This window comes from Ranitomeya imitator, chromosome 1 (assembly GCF_032444005.1).
Source record: "Ranitomeya imitator isolate aRanImi1 chromosome 1, aRanImi1.pri, whole genome shotgun sequence".
Classification (NCBI taxonomy): domain Eukaryota; kingdom Metazoa; phylum Chordata; class Amphibia; order Anura; family Dendrobatidae; genus Ranitomeya; species Ranitomeya imitator.
This window is the reverse complement of record NC_091282.1, coordinates 782,176,829-782,190,175: the sequence shown is the minus strand read 5'-3', so window position 1 is coordinate 782,190,175 and position 13,347 is coordinate 782,176,829. Positions and strand designations below refer to the sequence as shown.

The 13,347-nt window shown below is 46.1% G+C and overlaps 1 protein-coding gene across 2 annotated transcripts in view; it reads left to right on the top strand.

Annotated features, from left to right (window-relative positions):
- Positions 1 to 11,213, top strand: part of BTBD7 (BTB domain containing 7) — a 39,176-nt gene extending 27,963 nt beyond the window's left edge. Inside the window, exons 4-11 of one of the 2 annotated variants that reach the window (XM_069737118.1) lie at positions 134 to 342; positions 648 to 723; positions 1,134 to 1,294; positions 1,600 to 1,743; positions 1,935 to 2,124; positions 2,746 to 2,924; positions 3,027 to 3,458; positions 4,135 to 11,213. In XM_069737118.1, coding sequence (XP_069593219.1) covers positions 134 to 342; positions 648 to 723; positions 1,134 to 1,294; positions 1,600 to 1,743; positions 1,935 to 2,124; positions 2,746 to 2,924; positions 3,027 to 3,458; positions 4,135 to 4,935 — 2,192 coding nt within the window. In that variant the 3' untranslated portion in view covers positions 4,936 to 11,213. The remainder of the gene's footprint in view (positions 1 to 133; positions 343 to 647; positions 724 to 1,133; positions 1,295 to 1,599; positions 1,744 to 1,934; positions 2,125 to 2,745; positions 2,925 to 3,026; positions 3,459 to 4,134) is intronic. The other variant, XM_069737125.1, reaches the window with a different exon arrangement.
- Positions 11,214 to 13,347: the final 2,134 nt, after the last annotated feature.

Sequence of the window (13,347 nt, the reverse complement as noted above, 5' to 3'; positions counted from 1 at the left end):
GGGAGTCGGTAGAGAGCGGTGTAAGTCATGATTGTGCTTCCAGACGGAGTTTGGCCATTTGTATTATGGGACACCGTTCTCTTGATTGTCCCATCAGTCCATCTCGGTGTATTAACCGTCTCCTATCTTTCAGGCTGCGAGGATATCATAGCGGAGAGCGTCTCTCTAGACTCATTACTCGCCATCTTGAAGTGGAGCTCGCAGCCCTACGGCTCCCGCTGGGTGTACCGCCAGGGGCTGCACTTTCTGTGCGAGGACTTCAGCCAGGTCATGACCTCAGACGTCTTCTACGAGCTGAATAAGGAGCATCTGCTGAGCGTCATCCAGTCCGACTATCTGCAGGTACCTCTGCCGCCCTGTGCCAGTTTCATATCAAGCTGATAATTCAGATGCTTCTTAAAGGGGTTGTACCATAAATGCCATTGAGCACTCGGTCATAGGATGGAGGATGATCTGCTGACTGCTGGACCCACACCCACCGGAAGAACAGGGTCTCCAGCAGTTGGCCGTCATCACCAGTCCTGCGGGATGTTCTGCTGGATTTCTGGTTATAAATTGCAAGCGATTCCAGCAAAGAGTTCATTGTAAGTCTCCTATTACTCTGACCCTCCTGACACGGTTTACTTTTCATTTCCTTCTTTCTGAAGTCAAGTGAGCAAGATATTCTGAAATATCTCATCAAGTGGGGAGAATACCAGCTAATGAAGAGGATAGCGGACCGAGGTAAGATGACAAAGAAAACACAAGCGCTTCATAAAATCCTTACTACGCGGAGACATTTTTCATGTCAAGAGATTGCATTTATAGCGTTACACCCAATATTGCAGGTTATCACCTACGCCAGGAGCTGCGTTCAGTGGCGCCCCCGGTGATCACTTGCAATGTTGGGACTAACACAACATATACCAGTGCATCAATGCTGAGGTCCGCAAGGGTGAAGGGGGCTCAGGAGCTGCGTTCTCTCCACACATGACAGATGCCGACTTCTGGGAGTGAAGGGGTTTACCATTTGGCTTCTCCTCGGCTTTTTAGATAGATTATTATATGTAATCTATGATGATTTTTGTATGAGGTATTTTTAGAATTTTAAAGCCCGACTTCATGCAGTAAGAAAAATGTTCCTTTAATTTCAGAGCCGAATCTGCTTAGTGGCACGGCGCACAGTGTGAACAAGCGCGGAGTGAAGCGCAGGGACCTGGATGTGGAGGAGCTGAGGGAGATCCTGTCTCCTCTGCTGCCGTTCGTCCGCATCGAGCACATCTTGCCCATGAACAGCGACGTGTTGAGCGACCCTGTGAGTATCTTACATGAGCCTAGTTTTAGGAGTTCGGTTATTTGCAACATTTCTCAGGAAATTACACAGAACTTGGTGTCATACCCACCAAAGCGCATGTCCTGTGCAGAATTAAGTACACCCCTTACATCTTGCTCTAGTCTAGATACTACTTTAGTGGGAGCTTTATTTTGTTGTCACCCATGTGGGCAGCTCAAGACTTTATTTTAGGGGAGACAACATATTATATGTGAATTTGTAACTTGAGGTTTTATATCTGGTGACTTGTGTACCATCATTTTTTTTTTTTGTTCTTGCATTTGTAGATGAAGCGGGGTCTGATCAGCACTCCTCCCGCAGATATGTTACCAACCTCTGAGAGCGGCAAGTCAAACTCTTGGTTACGCCAAAAGAATGCCGGCATATACGTCAGGCCCAGACTGTTCTCGCCATACGTGGAGGAGGCGAAGGTAACGCCAGGGCTCGCACAGCCCTGACCCCCATTTTATTTATTTAGCTGTTTGATGGGCCAGCAGCCCCCCAAGGGACCAGCCGTTCATTGTGAAGACCTTGAGAACCCTTTTTATTGGGAAAAAGTCTTTAATCTGTGCAGAAAAAAAACAAATCTTCTTTACTCAATTTTTGTTTCTCCTTCTTGCAGTCCGTGCTGGATGAAATGATGGTAGAGCAGACGGATCTGGTTCGTTTGAGGATGGTGCGAATGTCCAATGTTCCTGACACATTGTACATGGTGAACAACGCCGTGCCGCAGTGCTGTCACATGATCAACCACCAGCAAATGAGCAGTAGCCAAGCAAGTCCTCCCACCGTCGTAGCAAATGAAATACCAGGTGATTGATACTTGTATAATGGGGACCGTAGCAATAAAAATTCTGCCTAATGCATAAAGTACCGAGGCGGCTCAGTGATCTGCTCTAGGGTCCTGGGTACAAATGTAACTGAGTTTTTCAGGATGTCTGTATGTTCTCCTTACGTCTTCCCATTCCCATAAACAAAGTGGTGGATTCACTGGTTAATATGTAAAGGGTTACTCCTAATAATAATAATAATAATTAAACTTTCTCCTGTCCGCAAAATTGGGGACAATTTGCTGATAGCTGAGGGTCTAACATCTGGGACTCTTGGCGATCTTCAGATTAGGGTCCTCTGCAGCCCCATGCTGAATGACATGTGCGGCCTCCGTTCCATTCATTGTCTATGGGGATGCTGAGCACAGCGCTCCGCTATTTCTATCAGTCCCGTAGATGGTGTGGAGGCTGCGCATGGGCACCTCTGCTCCATTCAGGATAGGGCTGCAGAGCCCCGTTCTCAAGATCACTAGGGTCCCAGTCGTCGGGCTCCCCCCAGTGATCAGCATGTTATCCTTTATCCTCTTTATAGCGAAAAACTTTTAAGATAGAAGAAACCCGCAATATTCACTGACTGACAGATTCTGCTTGATTTTTGGCTAGTTCCTCCTCTCCTGGTGGTGAAGGAGATGATTCGACGGCTACAGGAACTTCGCCACACAGAGCAAGTCCAGCGCGCATACGCCTTAAATTGCGGAGAAGGTGCTACTGTCAGCTACGAGATCCAGATTCGAGTGTTGAGGGAGTTTGGGATGTCAGATTCTGCGGCCGAGCTGTTACAGGTAAGTGACATGGATGGCATTTGTATTTTTGCGCCTTACGACTTTTCCGGTGTCCCTGGCTTCTGAATAATTACAGTCCATACTTTCCTTTTTTCTTTACAGAATCCTCACAAGTTCTTCCCAGATGAAAGGTTTGGTGATGAAAGCCCGCTTCTGACCCTGCGCCAGTCTGGAAGATGTAGGATCAACAGCACCCCTGCTACGGAAACCATGTTTACAGACATAGACTCTTATGTGGCCTTCCATCCTCCGTTGCCCCCTCCGCCGCCCCCTTATCACCCGCCAGCTACACCCATTCACAATCAGTTCAAGGTGGGCTGGAAGCACCGCGTGCCTAGCCAACACCCTGCCCGCTCCTTCTCCTACCCCTGCAACCACACAGTGTTCCACTCCAGGACCATCCCTAAAGCCACACCACCTTCCTACCTACCTGGTGTCAAAACTGTTCCCCCTGATTGCACTAACAATACTGGCTTTGGAAGACAGACGGTAGCAGCGGCCGCAGCAGCTGCCCTGGCAGCGGAACAGCAAGCGGTGAGTCTGTTATCTGGGCAGTATTCTGTGGTTCCTCCCTCTTGTATTATTGGGTGCTTTTTATTGTTTTTTTTATATATACTTTCTGAAAATATAGATTTTTGTGAGACTCCATCTACGCAACTTCAGTGAGCAGTTTAATAGAGCGACGGCCGAGCATGAGCGACACCACACTATATGGGGGTCTTGAAAACAGGCACTGCAAGTTGTGCAGATGAGGGCTAACGGTGGACTGAAAACCTCAATTCTAGTGATCAGTCTGTACCAGTACATAGATGCCCATTGTCATATATTAGAAAGCCCCTCATAGATTTAGGTCTTTTATTATATTATTGTTTACAAATGATCCAAAAATGATACTTTTCTGACCCCTGCTGTCTCTACACCACTGCCTGTGTCCCCCACCAATGTCCTGCTTTTCTTCTATCAGGGGATAACTCATGACTCCTGCAGCTATGAATGCAGACCCGGGCTACGGTGCAGTGAAACGGCTTGATCTCATATTCACTTTTTCTTTTTTGCATGTAGACCTAAATTTCCAGTCAGTAGGGACCAAGGCAGCCCCCAACGTGCACAAAGTCAAAACGTGCATTTGAGGGAATACAGCTGAAGTCGTCTTGCAAACGACCCAATCTTATTATTCTACCTTTAATTGTCCTTATTTTTTTCTCTTTAGCAGTGCGGTGAACCGGTTCTAAACGAATTCATGCCAGATATAGCAATGGGTGTCTCCTCCATGTCCCTGAAGGATCGGAGGCTGCCGGAGCTGACCATGGACGCCCAGCTGAGCCAGCAAGTGACGGACATGATGCCGCTGCATCCCCAGCACCACGCCTACATCCCCAGCCGACACATGCACACATCACGCAAGAAACAGACTGCAGAACAGAAAATAGATTCCCGCGAAAGTCAACCGGAGTACCCCGACTTTTACAATTTCTCCAACTCTGCCTGCCGGCCGTCCACTCCGGTACCCAGCAGACACTCACCTTTGGCCACGCAGGGTGTTTATTTCGGCCCCGATTTGTACAGTCACAGCAAACCACCTCCAAGTGGATTAAAACCCTCCTATCTCTCCAACCAGATGTCTCCAAAAAAGCAAGACGACTCCAGGAGAGATTACCTGTTCTCCCAGGACAGTCACCCGCACAGGCAAAAGAATGAACCTTTACACCTTGATGTCTTAGAACAGCCACCTCAGAGACTTGACCTTGCCCTCGCCGCCCAGGAGGGCGCCAGCCATGGTTCTCACCACAGCCGGGGGCGTACGAAAATGGAATCTGACCTGACCTACGGCCTGACCTCTAGCAGACCCTCGCACTCTGCCTACAGCTCTGACCGACAAGATGAGCGTGTGTTCAGGAGGATCGCAGACAGCGACCAGAGGGGCGCAGACCTGGAGCGAGAGGACACCATGGGCAGGGAGCGACGGTCTCCCAATAAGCCAGACTTTCTCTACAAGAAATCCGCTCTCTGAGGAAAACCTAAAAAAAAGAAAATGAAATCACCTCTCAACATAATCTCTGTGCCTAAAACTTGTGGAGTACAACACTTTTCTGAGCCGTGTGAATCTATGCTTTACTGGGGACATAACCCGGCCGGCGTTGTTTTTCTGCGCTGCGCCACGGCGGCTGCATGCTCCATGGTGGCTTCCTTTATATACAATGAACGTTTCTTTTCTTTTGTTGGCACCTTGCTTTTATTTGCAGTCTTTTTGCACCTGAATACGTTCCTTGCCTCTTCTGATTTGCAGCGCGCCAGTTACTTACGGGAACAACGTATTTGTATGATTTTTTAAAATTTCTTGTCTTGGGTTCAGTGGATTTCACTAACGATATTTTAATATGAGACAGGAAAGCATTTATTGTAGTAATGAAGCGATCCAAAGAAGCACATGTAGGGTTCTGTGTCTTCGTGCCGAGGGCGAGATATGTTCTGATGTCTTCCTTTTTGGCGTTAGAATCGTGTTTTGTCCCTTTGCTCACGTCTTCATCTCTTGTCACGTCTGAGCAGGAGGCCATTCCTGCCGGCATACATGGAGTAGCAGAGCTGAGGTTGTCATTCACTTCTCTGATATTGGGTTCTTGTTGTACATGATGGACAGTTCTTGACCTCACGATACAAACACTCCGTATCTTAGCTGGTTGGACCGTCCTTTTTGTAGATTATAATCCCACAAACTCTTGATACTTGCTACAATGCAATTCTGCATCCTAAAATCCCAGCGCTCAATGACCGTGTTAGCTCTGCTACGTCTGCACAGCGCTTTGTCCTAACCGATAGGATATATGATTTGCAGAGAAGTGTAGTGGCCGCATAGAACATGCACTTTTTTTTTTACAGTATTGACAGTAAATTTCAAGCATTACCAATTTATTACAAAGCTTACGGCGCTGCTGTGGCATCAGTCATCTCTGTAGCTGAATACTCTGATTGTAGAGAATGGGTCGATTGCTTTCATACAAGGCGCTGCCGGGCTCTTTGATAGTGTGGACGGATGTCCAGGGTTTACAGATTTGATTTCTTTGTTGCAGGCTTATGTCATGTGGTTCCTCGGGGGCGGGGTTTCTATAAGGGGGTGTCAGCTTATTGGATAAACAAACCATGATGCACATTTGTTGCTGAACCCAATGGTCAAAAGAAAGTGGCAAATTGTCTTTGGTTCATCTGACGTTTTGGTGACTTTTTCCAGCAGTGATTTGTGCCGTATGCCGGGGTCCCCATACTCGTTGGATATTCTCTTCCTTAGAGGAGGACTGCATGGATTGCTGAGGCCACAGAATGCTGCTCTGGAAGGGGTGGTGCAGACGTATCTGATCAGCTGTAGGGATCATTTGGTCGTTTTCTGCAGCTTTCTAATACACCTACTCCTTTTTCCAAGATCTCTGCTTGCAAATTTTTTATTTATTTTTTTTCTCATGCAGAGGTACCAAAACTGCACTGGAAATCCAGTGTGTGTGAAATCACTCCTACATAGGTCACACTTATCACTGCAAATATCATTGTATCCGGTCCAGACAATCCCCTGTGAGCTGAAGCCATCGTCGGCACAATTCTCTCTCCTCATTTTGCTCCAGATGCAATGTACAAGCCCAGACTTTTGTTTTTCATTCTACTTGGATGGGATACAATTTGCGGCAAATCTTCCTTTGTGAAAAATATTATATCTATAAGCGCGTTCTGGATATTAGCAAGAATTGCAGTCACTGCAAGCAGAGATCTTGGTGGGGAAGGACCTGTAACACAAGGGGCAGATTTATTAAGTTCAGGTTTTCTGCAATTGTAATTTGTATTGATGAAAACAAAAAATGCGATCTACACTTCTTCCTACGAGCAGGTGATTTGCACCAAAAGTGTTAATATTTTTTGGCATTAAGTTGTTTTTTTTTTTATTTAATTTTTTTTTTTAAATATCTGGATTGTCAGTTGCACCTCCTACTCAATGATCCACGACCAATTTTTTTTTATGGTCGTTAAGTGCTGGATAAATGTGGGCCATGATAAAGTTTCGGGAGCTGTCGGCTGTCTCATGATATCGCTCCTGGATCAGGGGCCGACGACTCTTCTAGTAACACAGTGGCCGTCGCCGCACCCCTCCAGGTCTGCCATCTGTTAAACATCTAAGTTGCATGCGTCCAAGGGGCCCCTTCATCCATGGGACCCCCCCCCCATATTGGCAGCAGCCGCCGCATTTCCTACCTCCAATGAGCTGTAAGGGTACAGTCTGTTTTCTGTATATTCTGTGTTATCCAAGGACAAGCTGGGGGAGGGGAGGGGAGACGCCTCGGCTCCCATAGCAATACGAATCGGTGAGGAAGCAGCCTCTACCTATAGTCCTGTCCCTGGAGCAGATCCACTGCTCCCACAAGTCCATCACCTGCCTCAGTACTGATCGAGATATACCTCAGTGTCAGCTCCTGCGACCTGTTAACAGCGCGGGGGTCTCTATCCGAGGGAGACGGTAACCCTAATCGTGGTCCAGGCCGCCTCCTGGAGCAATGGCTCCCGTGCATGTGTATGTATGCAGCCTGCTGATATTCTAGTATTCGTATTCCACCTCATGACAGGGTCTTCTATGAGTTACTGAGTCATGGAGCAGGATCTATGGACGTCTTATGGTAGCTCGAGGGACTTGGGTTGAGTTTGGGTGAAGCAAACGTTTCCTATTATTATTATATATGATCTCCCCTGTGTCCAAAAGTCTTGTTTCCTTGCATGCCATTTAAAGGGGCAGCTGGTCACCTCTTTTCTGACAGGAGGGACGTGGCCACTGGCACCGTGTGCCCCCGATCTGTTAGTAGTCATTTTTAGTAAATGCATGAAATCACAATTCATGTTTTCTTAGAACTATGCATCATGTCGTCCCTCTGTTCTTCCTGGAAATGTATGAATTTCCAGGAGGAATAATAGAGGAACAGTTCCACTTCCAGCATTGATATTTCATGAGGAATTAAAACTATTTACTTAATCAGACATGTCAGGAGATCCGACGGGAGTCTCTGAAGAGGCGCACTTGTGGAATAATAGAAGCTTCTCTATACATCCGAGCAAAGTCTTGTCTAAACAGTTAGGCCTCGTTCACACATTGCTGTACACTTTCTCCCCTGTATGGACCAAATCCGACATCGAGAGCGGGCGCAACCCATGATGCCAAGCCAGGGGCTTTAGAGTCTTCTGTCCATGGTGCAAAACCCAGATGTACGCCCTCTGTGCCCGCTTTCTGCAGGGCTCCTGTGACATGGTCACGACAAGTCTGCTGTGCGTCATACCAGATCAGAGCATTTTCCTCCAAGGTGCTAACATTCCTGCATTGCCTTCACTCTTCCTGCTTCTGGAGGGGTTTATTCGGGCTCCAGTGTGTCACCCCCATGTAAAAGTGTCCGTCCACTCACCTGCTTTGATGACGCTTCTTTATTGTACATTTGTCACCCTGAGAGCTAAAGAGCTTGATCTCTATTGGACTCCAGCAAAATGGCGGCTTCTCCAACCGTACGTGTTCAATTCCAGTACCGTAACATGATGAATTATATAATTTTTTTTTTTGCTATCTTTCATGTTGACTTTAGTATTGATCCATTTGTGGCGTTTGTCGTGTGTGTGTCTTGTGACCTGGTGCTGTATGTGAACAGTGATTTTTAATGGAATATTTTTTGTGCCTGTCCCTTTAAACAAACAAACCCTGGCTTGTTTTGGTTTTGCAATGTCCCTTCTTTCCAAGACTGGGAAGTCCGGACTCTCCACATGACAATCAGGTCCTCCTGACAATCGTAGGCCGTTTTGGACTGTCGTAATCTCGTTGATAGGATTGTGCGTGTTTAGAGATGTGATCATGTATATTTCCCTACGGAAACAGGGAGGGACAAAAAGCTTAAATTATTGTGTACATTGTTTTCTCCTCCCGGTAATGGGCTGTGATGTAATGCACGTGGTATGGTGTTTGAAGTTTACTCGGAAGTGAAGCGCATGCTTGTCGAGGGACATGAAGACGTATTTTCATTCCGCCGCATTCATTCTCCTTTCGTTGCTCCTTCCTCCTCCGGTTATTATGTTTTTTTTTTTTTTTCATTTTTTTTTTGCACTTCAGCGCAAACTCTCATACTAAAGAAACCCCCCCAAAACATTCCAGTGAACCGATGTGGAATTTGCACAATGTTTTTTTTTTGTTCTTGGCAGACAGCTGGACGCGCCCTAGAAGATAAAGTCTACGTGTCAAAAAAAAAAATGCTAAGGGTTTTTTTTTGCACCAAATAATTCAATGTAGCACACGTGATTGACGAATGTTGCATCAAATTAAAAATGCCTTTTGTCTTGTAGCGCCTATTAGAGCGATTATCGTATGACCCACTAGTCGCTCGCAACTCTTAACATTTCTGAAAATATTTTTAACCTAGAAAAAACAAGCAGCAGAGACTGCGTGTAAAAGTTGCTTCATTTTTGTGCAAACGCAATCAATGTGTGACGCAAACATATGAAAAACTAAGACATCCCCGCCCCACCACCATCACCACCCACAAGAATCAGCATTAAAGAAAAAAAGGGAGATAAAAAGAATTTGCAGATTAAACAAAGAAAACTAAAAAAAAAAATGCAATAATGAATTGTGCTTTTATGCATCATTTCTTCAATATTGTTCATACTTCTGCTTGCTGTCAGTGAATTAGGAAATTCTAGTTTCTCTCCAGAGGGTCAAAAAGCAAGATTCGTGCTAGTGAAGTGTTTTGTGTACACTGACTACGGCTGGGGCTCGGGATTCGGCCTCATGGATGTGAACAGAGGATTCCATTATCTGAATGCATTCGGAGATTTTACAAAGTTCATTTCAAAGTTACAGAATTTTTAACGTGTAAGAAATTTTTTTTTTTTTCAGAGAATACGATCATGTAGATCTAGGGGTTAAATTGTTCTCATGTTGCTGCACATTTTTAACCCTTCATCTCCAGTTTCTTAAAGGTTGACTCTTAAATTGACAAATTTGCAATCAGTAATCATTAGAAGCAGCTTATCTAATAACTTTTTGCCCCCTATACATCTACTGTGCACACAGTTTTAATGAAATATTTCCAATCCTTTTGTGTTTAGAGCAGCTGTGAAGACCTTTGAGTCGCCATGGTAACAGACGACAAACACACCCTGTGCAGTCAGATCCTACAGTCACGTTTTCTTCCCATTTTTTAACCTATACTTGCATGGGTATATTGGCAAGGAGTAAGAATACATAGAAGGAAGTCAGTCTACGCAGGGTGTGTGGTTTGTTGCCGTGGAGACACACAGGTTTTCACAGCAGCTGTAGACACAAAATGGGAGGAGTTTTAAACAAAAAAAAAATGGTTAATCGTTCAGATCTGACGATTTTGCTTGTGATTGTTCTACTGTTGCAGTATTTTAAAGGGGAATGATGCATTTCCTTTATACTCATGTCATAGATTACATGGTCTGACATTATTACATGGAGGCAGCTTGGAAATTAATATTCCCCATTTTCTCTTTTCCTTCTGTGACTCTCGGTACAGTGATAACTGTACCTGCATCTTTATAGATGGGACAAGTCCTGTGTCGAAGCAGTTGGGGAATATTTTTGCTCCTTTTTGGGCACATTTACAGTTGTGATTAATAACCCAGTTACGATCGGGCACCGTCCCTTTAATTGTGCAGCTCTTGCATTTCTTTTGTTCACCTCTTTCTAGTATGTGGTTTGTAACACAAGTACACGGTATCCGTCCGCCTCTGCGCAGTCTTCTGGGCGGGGGTCTGATCTGTCGACATTCTCTGTTATCTGCCACCCCTGGTCTCGGCGGGATGTCGCTGCGTGTCTCCATTGTGAATGTCTGTGACGATCCGCAGTTTTTGTAAATCTCATTAACGAAGAAAAAAAAGTAAACTAAAAGTTAAGTGCCTTCACCGCTAAAGGCTCAGAAACTGCAATCTACCGCGCAGCGAACGTCAGACTCCACGTCCTATGCAAGTGTTTTCTACGACCTGCATAACCCGTAACTTTGTACGCTTTGTTTATGAATCTTGTACATAGCGGGGTTTTTAACGAATAGTATTTTTATTTAGGTACCTCCAGACTTGAATCCATGTCTTGTGTGACAACGATGATGATATGTAGTATGACGCCTCATCTCTCTTTCATTGCTGTTGTACAAAGGTTTTCTCACTTGTTCTATTTTTCTACAGTTACTGACAAGCATGTAACTACGGACTTTATCCTACATTATATTTGGCATTTCATAAATAAATGGCTTGTATAGAAAACACTGTCTCCGCACTTCTTTCCAGACCAGCTCTAGAATCCTCCCCTGCCCTCTGTGGGGCTCCTCGCTCCCCTTTGTCCTTCCCTGCCTTCTGTGGGGCTCCTCCCTCCCCTGCCTTCTGTGGGGCTCCTCCCTCCCCTGCCCTCTGTCCTTCCCTGCCCTCTGTGGGGCTCCTCCCTTTCCTGACTTCTGTGGGGCTCCTCACTCCTCTGCCCTATGTCCTTCCCTGCCCTCTGTCCTCCCCTGCCCTCTGACCTTCCCTGCCCTCCGACCTTCCCTGCCCTCTGTGGGGCACCTCCCTCCCCTGCCCTCTGTCCTACCCTGCCCTCTGGGGCTCCTCCCCTCTGTGGGGATCCGCCCTGACCTCTGTCCTCCCCTGCCCTCTGTCCTCTCCTGCCTTCTGTCCTCCCCTGCCCTCTTTCCTCCCCTGCCCTCTGTCCTGTCCTGCCCTCTGTCCTCCCCTGCCCTCTGTCCTCCCCTGCCCTCTGTCCTCCCCTGCGCTCTGTCCTCCCCTGCCCTCTGTCCTCCCCTGCCCTCTGTCCTCCCCTGCCCTCTGTCCTCCCCTCTGTGGGGCCCCTCCTCCTCTTGCCTGATTTACTTTGAACTGTAGTGGACATAATCTGCTCATGACCCAACTTCTTGCCGGAGGCTGAAGTTGGATTCTTATTCATCAGTTTCTTATTCGGCAATTTTTTCTTTTGTTTTTTTTATAGGTTTAACCCCTTAGTGACAGAGCCAATTTGGTACTTAACCCCTTTCTGACATCGGACGTACTATCCCGTCGAGGTGGGGTGGGCCCCTATGACCACAGACGGGATAGTACGTCCAGCGCGATCGGCGGCGCTCACAGGGGGAGCGCGGCCGATCGCGGCCGGGTGTCAGCTGCCTATCACAGCTGACATCCGGCACTATGTTCCTGGAGCGGTCACGGACCTCCCCCGGCACATTAACCCCTGGCACACCGCGATCAAAGATGATCGCGATGTGCCGGCGGTGCAGGGAAGCATCGCGCAGGGAGGGGGCTCCCTGCGGGCTTCCCTGAGCCCCCCGCAGCAACGCGATGTGATTGCGTTGCTGCGAGGGTCTTACCTCCCTCCCTGCCTGCTCCAGACCCGGATCCAAGATGGCCGCGGATCCGGGTCCTGCAGGGAGGGAGGTGGCTTCACAGAGCCTGCTCAGAGCAGACACTGTGAAGCCTGCAGCACTGTAAGTGAGATCAGTGATCTGACAGAGTGCTGTGCACACTGTCAGATCACCGATCTGTGATGTCCCCCCCTGGGACAAAGTAAAAAAAAATTTTTCCAAATGTGTAAAAAAAAATAAATAAAAATATTCCTAAATAATAAAAAAAAAAAAATATATATTATTCCCATAAATACATTTCTTTATCTAAATAAATAAAAAAAAACAATAAAAGTACACATATTTAGTATCGCCGCGTCCGTAACGACCCAACCTATAAAACTGTCCCAGTAGTTAACCCCTTCAGTAAACACCGTAAGGAAAAAAAAAAGAGGCAAAAAACAACGCTTTATTATCATACCGCCGAACAAAAAGTGGAATAACACGCGATCAAAAGGACAGATATAAATAACCATGGTACCGCTGAAAGCGTCATCTTGTCCCGCAAAAAACAAGCCGCCATACAGCATCATCAGCAAAAAAATAAAAAAGTTATAGTCCTGAGAATAAAGCGATGCAAAAATAATTATTTTTTCTATAAAATAGTTTTTATCGTATAAAAGCGCCAAAACATAAAAAAATGATATAAATGAGGTGTCGCTGTAATCGTACTGACCCGAAGAATAAAACTGCTTTATCAATTTTACCAAACGCGGAACGGTATAAACGCCTCCCCCAAAAGAAATTCATGAATAGCTGGTTTTTGGTCATTCTGCCTCACAAAAATCGGGATAAAAAGCGATCAAAAAATGTCACGTGCCCGAAAATGTTACCAATAAAAACGTCAACTCGTCCCGCAAAAAACAAGACCTCACATGACTCTGTGGACCAAAATATGGAAAAATTATAGCTCTCAAAATGTGGTAACGCAAAAAATATTTTTTGCAATAAAAAGCGTCTTTCAGTGTGTGACGGCTGCCAATCATAAAAATCCGCTAAAAAAAACGCTATAA